Here is a 7,205-nt window from a genome sequence, read left to right on the forward strand (position 1 = left end):
ACGCTCTTCGTTCTCTTCTCTTGAATACAGACTCCAAAGCCTGTTTCCGCCTCCTTCTCAATCAGGCCTGCTTAGTAACCTGTTTGGTCTGCTGTTTCGTACTCAAGGCTGCTTGAGAGCCATGAGGGCTGCCTTCAGTAGACCTCCTCAGACCTGTGGGCCTGCTGAGGGTATGAGGTAGACAAGGGCTTTGGGAATGCCTGTGGCTATACAGCTTGCTGAGAACCAGGAGGATGCAGGTGGAGGGAGACCATGGCATTAGCCAGATCCTAAGGGCAGCTAGTTCTGAGCACACCATGGGATTAGTGGGATATGGGCCAAACTGAGTAGGCCTCGTCAGAACTACAGAAGGGAAGTTCTCCATGACCACCCTACTCCTTTACCTCCCACAGGTGAAGTTGCCTTGCCTGGAGCCTTGGCCAGGACGTGTTTTCTGTTGGAGACTATCTTTCTCTACTTCCTCTCAGTGGACTCTCCTCCTCACCCTGTCCCACTTCCCTGCTGTGGGAAACATTATATAGCCTAGAAGAGGCAAAGAGGGGTCTGAATACTTTTAGTCTTGAGTGTTGCTTCAGTCCTGACGCAGAAGTTTTGGTGACTTCTGGAACAGGGGAACAGAGAGCAAATGCCAGCTCTCACATCTTCTCGAGGTCCTGAGCAAGCGAAATCTTTCATTGTCCTAGAGACTGTTTCGGACTCATGCTTCATAGCTGCCTGGTATGAATCCCCCTTTCGTATGAAGGGTACAGGTGCTACTGTAAGTTGGCCACAGAGGATGAGGGCAGGTGGTGGCTTGTCAGGTTTGAGGGGACGCAGATGGTCGCCTGGATCCTTATCCAGTGGTAGAGGGCCCACAGCATCTCTTGTCAGCTCCTAGCTGGAATGCAGCTAGACAACAGCTAGCTTACCAGGGCTCAACTAGGTGGAGAAGGTGTTGACGGTGAGATTTCTGGCTTTGGTGATAGTAGTATTTGGGGAATAATGGTTGCTTTTTATTGATTATTGGATAAAGCATTTTACCTGTGTTTTCTCATCCACCTATGTGAAATAGGGAATAATTTATTGCCACTTTACCGATAGCAAAACTAAAGCCAAAGGTGAAGGAGCCAGGATTTGAACCTAGTTATGTGGGACTGCAGAGCTTTCTACTACTTCCTGCTCCTAGACTACTTCCTGGAACATCTGTGTGGGAACACCCACATAGGTCATCTTTGGAGTGGTTTTCTTCTTCCTTTGTAATAAACTCACCTACATCTTAAGAATTATGTTGATGGATGGACCAGCAGTTGGCATAATGACTGTGTTGCTGGACTCCAATGTAGTTGACTGCAGTTCTAGTCCTGGACTGGGTGGCTTAAACTCACACCTGGTGTAAGTGTGTGCACGCCCAAGATCCCAAGAGGAGAATGGAGGAGAAGGGATTGCAGCGTGGCCATCCCCCCTGGGAGGTGATTTCTCGCTTTCTCTCTCTCCGTCTTTCTAGGGAGCACATGCGCCCTATGGCAAAAAATCTCTTAAAAAAAAATTATGTCAATGATATAAAGTTGATATGGGAGCCAAACAGCAGTATGGCAGCAACAGTGCAAGGCAGTCCCACATGGGAAACTCCCCAATTCAAGTCTGGAGACCTCGCCGAGCCCACCAGCCATGCACTTGCCTGTGACCTAAGCCTACTGGGGGTGGATCATAGTGTCAAGACCCCATTGGGAATTTTCTTCTCTCTCTGCCCCTCATCATTCTAGCTCATGGAAGAAATAAGTAAACTTAAAAAAATAAATAGGGGTTAGTGTGTGGTGTGGTAGTTAAGGTACTGGACTCCCACATGACTGACTACAGTTCCAGTCTTGGACAGGTGACTTAAAAATCATCCTGGAGGGACCAGCAGTTGGCGTAATGTCACTTTCACTGCACTCCCACATTGATGACCACAGTTTGAGTCCTAGACCCGGTGTCTTGAACAATCACGCTGGGCACATGTGCATGCGTGTCCAAAATTCCGAGAGAAAAATGGAGGAGAAGGGATTGCAGCGTGGCCATCCCCCCTGGGGGGTGATTTCTCGCTTTCTGTCTCTCTGTCTCTCTCTGTCTGTCTGGCGAGCGCACACACCCTATAGCAAAAACCTCTCAAAAAAAAAATATCATGTTGAGCAGGGCTAGCAGATGGCATGATAATTAAGGCAATGCACTCCCACATTGATGACCACAGTTTGAGTCCTAGACCCGGTGTCTTGAACAATCACGCTGGGCACATGTGCATGCGTGTCCAAAATTCCGAGAGAAAAATGGAGGAGAAGGGATTGTAGTGTGGTCATCCCCTCTGGGGGATGATTTATTTATCACTTTCCTCTTTTTTTCTCTCTCTCTGTCTCTTTCCAGTGAGTGCATATACCCTATGACACCCCCCCCCCAAAAAAAAACACTTAAAAAAAGAAAAGGAAATCATGCCAGGCATGTGGGTGTGCATGCCCAAAATCCCAAGAGAAAAATGGAGAAAAAAGGATTGCAGCATGGCCATCCTTGGGATGGGGTTCAGGGTGTGGTGGTTTCCTCACTTTCTTTATCTCTGTCTCTCTCCAGTGAGTGCACATGCCCTATGGCAACAACCTTGATAAAACCTTACAAATAAACAAGCAAGCAAGCAAGTAAGCAAGCTAACGTGTTGAATAAGTAGCAGTGTTGAGAAATCACCCCCCACAACCCCTTCCCACAGTTCTTTCTTCTCCATTTATCCTCTTGGAAATTTGGACACACAGATACACATGCACCTGGCATGTTTTTTAAGCCATAGAGTCTAGGACTCAAACCATGCAGTCAGTCATGTGGGATCCAGCCACCTTAACTCTCAACATTGCCTTCTAGACTGTGTATTTGGGATTTGAACGTTGGCAGTTGGTATCTGTCATCTATTCTCTTAATTTTTTTTTTAAATTTATTATAGTACATGTGTGCTCGTCAGAGAAAGTGAGAGATCACTCCCAGGGGGTTGATGGCCACACTACAATTTCTTCTCCATTCTTCTCTCAAGATTTTTGGCAAGCATGCACATGCTCCCAGTGTGTTTTTCAAGTTGCCGGGTCTGGGACTTCCATGCAGTCAGCCATATGAGATCCAGCCACCTTAACCACTATGCCACTGGTGGCTCCTATACCGTTAATCTTGACCAGTAAGGAAGAGGGTAAACGACAGAGTACCACTTGTAGTTATTGATGTTCCTGGAAGTCCAATGTGCAGCCATGCCTAATGGGAAATGCTGTCCTGCTGTGCCACATAGACCAGCCCTCAGGGCCAGAAACACCCAAGAGAGGGGGGCAAACCAGAACTCAGGGTAGACGTGAAATTCCCAGATTTGACTTCAAGAGGGCAAAAGCCCTAAGTAGATGCTAGATCCTTATTCCAGGTTTTGAAGGCTTAGAGCCTGCCCTTGAAGTCCTTTAGAGGACTTCACTTAGAGTCAGCAGGGGCCTAGAAAGGAAGAACATTGACTTACGCTCCTCTGGTCATCCTGCTACTCTTTAAACTGCCTTCTTGAAGTTTCCAAGGCAGCAGTGGGTAGTTCTGGGATAGGTTTCTGGCAGTAGTTTTGTCCCAGGATGCTGAATTGAAGGCATCAAGTGTTTTCAGTCTTTTTTTTTTTTTTTTTTTTAAGGAATTATTTATTTATTTAATTCCATTTGGTGGCTTTTTTTTTGGGGGGGGGATATGGAGAGGTTTTTGCTATAGGACGTGTGCACTCACCAGAAAGACAGAGACAGAAAGCGAGAAATCACCCCCCCCCCCGGGGGTGGGGGATGGCCATGCTGCAATCCCTTCTCCTTCATTCTCCTCTTGGGATCTTGGGCATGCACGCACACACGCCCAGCGTGAGTTTAAGCCACCGGGTCCGTGACTAGAACCATGATCGACTACATGGGAGTCCAGCAACATAGCCAGTTGCTGGTCCCTCCATTTGTTATTACTACTGTTATTTTTTAATTTGACCAGAGAGAGACAGAGAAAGGGAAAGCAAGAAAACAAGCTGTCAGGTCCAGGACTCGCACATGTGGTCAGCCATGTAGGAATCCAGCACCTTTAACCACCACGCCACCTGACAACCCCACCAAGTGTTCTTTGAGAGAACCAAGTCAAGGCTATAGACAGGAGTTAGACCAGACTCTTTAAACAGTTTTATTGAGATATAAGTCACAAACCATACAATTCACTTTATAGTGTATGGGGTGCAGGGCCAGCAGGTGGCTTGGTAAAAGCACTGGACCCCCATATTGCTGGCCACGGTTTGAGTCCCAGACCTGGCAGCTTGCTTTCTCACCTTCTCTCTATCTCTCTCTCTGTCTCTCTAGTAAGTGTGCATGCCCTGTACCAAATTTAATAATAATAATTAATAAAATATTTTAAAAGAATTACTGTATTTAAATTATTTTAATTTGACCAGAGAGGAACAGAGTGTGAGAGAGAGAGAGGGAAAGTGGTAAAGCAAACCACCGGGTCCAGGACTCAAACCGTGATCAGTCCATGTGGGAGTCCAGTGCCCTTAACCACCACACCACTTTCAGGCCCCAGTAAAATAGATCTTTTAAAAATAATAAAGTGTATGAGCGAGAGTGACTTTTATTCAGAGTTGTGTATTCAGTACCACAATTAATTTTACAACATTCTCTCGTTATCCCAGAACCCTTGGTTGTCTTCTTCAAATCCCCCTCACCCTTCTTAGCCCTAGGTAATTATTAATTTACTTTCTTTCTCTATACATTTGCCTGTTGGGGACATTTCATTTTTTTGGAGAGATTTTTTGCTATAGGGTGCGTATGCTCGCCAGACAAACAGAGAGAGGCAGAAAGCAAGAAATCACCCCCCAGGGGGGATGGCCACACCGTAATCCCTTCTCCTCCATTCTCCTCTTGGGATCTTGGGCACACACGCACCCGGCATGAGTTTAAGCCACCGGGTCCAGGACTCGAACCATGGTCGACTACGTGGAAGTCCAGCGACATAGCCATTATGCTAACTGCTGGTCCCTGTTTTGGACATTTCATTTAAATGGAATCATACAATATGTGGTCCTGCATGACCAGCTTTGTTCACTTAACATGATATGGGAGCCAGCAGGTGACATGGTGGTTAAGGTGTTGGACTCTCACATGCCTGGCCATCTTTCAAATCCAAGACCTGGCAGCTTGCTTTCCCACTTTCCCTTTCTCTATCCCTTTGTCTCTCTCTGGTCAAATTAAAATATAATAACAGGAAATAGAATTAAATAAATAAATCATTCTTTAAAAAAAAACATAATGGTCTCAAAGTTCTTCTTGTTACAGTGTGTATCAGTACTTTATTTCTTTTTCATGTCTTTTTATTGTCAACTAATATTCCATTGTATGAAAATTCCACATTGTTTATCCACTCAGCAATAGATGGACATTTGAGCTGTTTCCATTTGTTGCTATTACATTATGCTGCTATGAACAGGTTTTGTGTTTTTGCTTATTTTGGTATATGCCTAGGAGAGGAATTGCTGGATCACTTAGGCACTTTGTGTTTAGCTCTTGGAGGAATGTACAAGTCTTCAAGTGGACATTTTATTTTTTGAGAGGTTTTTGCTATAGGGCACGTGCACTCGCCAGACAGACAGAGAGAGACAGAGAGACAGAAAGCAGGAAATCACCCCCCAGGGCGGATGGCCACACCACAATCCCTTCTCCTCCGTACTCCTCTCGGGATCTTGGGCACGCACGCACACACACACGCCCTGTGTGAGTTTAAGCCACCGGGTCCAGGACTCGAACTGCGTTCGACTACGTGGGAGTCCAGCGACATAGCCATTATGCTAACTGCTGGTCCCGTCAAGTGGACATATGTTTTTGTTGGACCATACCCTTCCTGTGCAGTGTTTGTATACCTGTTCAGTGTTGGTTGTTTTAAGTTCTTTCTCACACGGTTAGTTGAGTTTGGAATATCTAAAGAGGGTGAAGGAGGGCAGACTGCTGCTTTGCCCAGACCCAGTCTTTCTGTTCATTCATTGTACAAGTATTCACTGAGCATCTACCATGAGCCAGTCTGTTTAGATGCCAGGTTATATCAATAAAAGATATATACCTTTCTTCATGGAAGAGATAACAAATGCAAAGTAATAAGTAATAAAAGTTAACATAGGGTGCTTGACGGACCTCTCCATGTATGCTGGGTACAAGTATGGAAGGAAGCATGTGTGGGCTCACAATCTGGGTCGGCTCAGGGTAGATTACAATGTCAAGATCCTATCAGGAGTGCTATGTTTCTCTAATTGAATAACTAGATGAACTTTTTTTAAAAGTTAAAGTGGTGGGTGGCAACAGGACACTGAAGCGATTCTGACCCTGTTGCTTCTGTGACTTTGAGATGCAGCCTTCTCACAGTGTGGTTGGGGAGCAGGGATGGCAGTAGGCACCTGGACCTCCCACATGAGGTCAAGGAGCTAAATATTTAGGGTTATTAATGGGGATTGGTGGAGCCAGTGATGGAACAGCTCTGGTACTAAGCTCTGATACCCATAAGATCTTGTACTGGCCCTTATGCTGTACTCTTTGGGGCTGTCTTCTCACCCCTCTGTCTTCTTGTGTTTTCCTCCTTATGATTCTTGCCTGCCAGCCCCCTAGAGTCTGCCCCTATACCCCAGTCTTTTACTTTTTTTTTTTTTTTTGCAAAGAGTTAAAAGCAGGGGTTTTAGGTAATTGTCAGGACAACATGTAAAGGTGTGTCTGTTTCCACCCTGCAGCCCACATTGGGACACCTTGATTCCAAGCCCAGCAGTAAGTCCAACATGCTACGGGGCCGCAACTCAGCCACTTCTGCTGATGAACAACCCCATATTGGCAACTACCGGCTCCTCAAGACCATTGGCAAGGGTAACTTTGCTAAGGTGAAGTTGGCCCGGCATATCCTGACTGGGAAAGAGGTGAGTGCTAGGGTTGAGAATACGGTAGAAGCTCCCAGCCCTGTTGACATGCCAGCAAGTAGTGGTGGACTGTATCAGTAGCCAGACTCTTGTTCAGTCAAGCAGAAATGAGTTCTGAGCATAGGGATGTGAAGAGCAGTGGGATGAAAAGGAGTAGAATATATAAATGAAGAAGTAGATTTGAGTCCCACATTTAGTCTGGTCAGAGGTGATCTTGGTTTCCTTTTTTTTTTTTTTTTTTTTTTTTTTATTTTGTGCGGGGAGGTGAGGATCATCTTCA

General features: G+C 45.7%; 1 protein-coding gene across 8 annotated transcripts in view; it reads left to right on the forward strand.

Annotated features, from left to right (window-relative positions):
- The window catches only part of MARK2 (microtubule affinity regulating kinase 2), a 72,951-nt gene that overhangs the window by 47,118 nt on the left and 18,628 nt on the right, over positions 1–7,205 (forward strand). For all 8 annotated transcript variants that reach the window (XM_027772391.1, XM_027772388.1, XM_027772389.1 and 5 more), the window contains one exon: positions 6,746–6,925. In XM_027772391.1, coding sequence (XP_027628192.1) covers positions 6,791–6,925 — 135 coding nt within the window. In that variant the 5' untranslated portion in view covers positions 6,746–6,790. Of the gene's footprint in view, positions 1–6,745; positions 6,926–7,205 lie in introns of those variants that run through there.

Source organism: Tupaia chinensis, unplaced genomic scaffold (assembly GCF_000334495.1).
Source record: "Tupaia chinensis unplaced genomic scaffold, TupChi_1.0 Scaffold000273_1, whole genome shotgun sequence".
NCBI classification, from domain to species: Eukaryota; Metazoa; Chordata; class Mammalia; order Scandentia; family Tupaiidae; genus Tupaia; species Tupaia belangeri.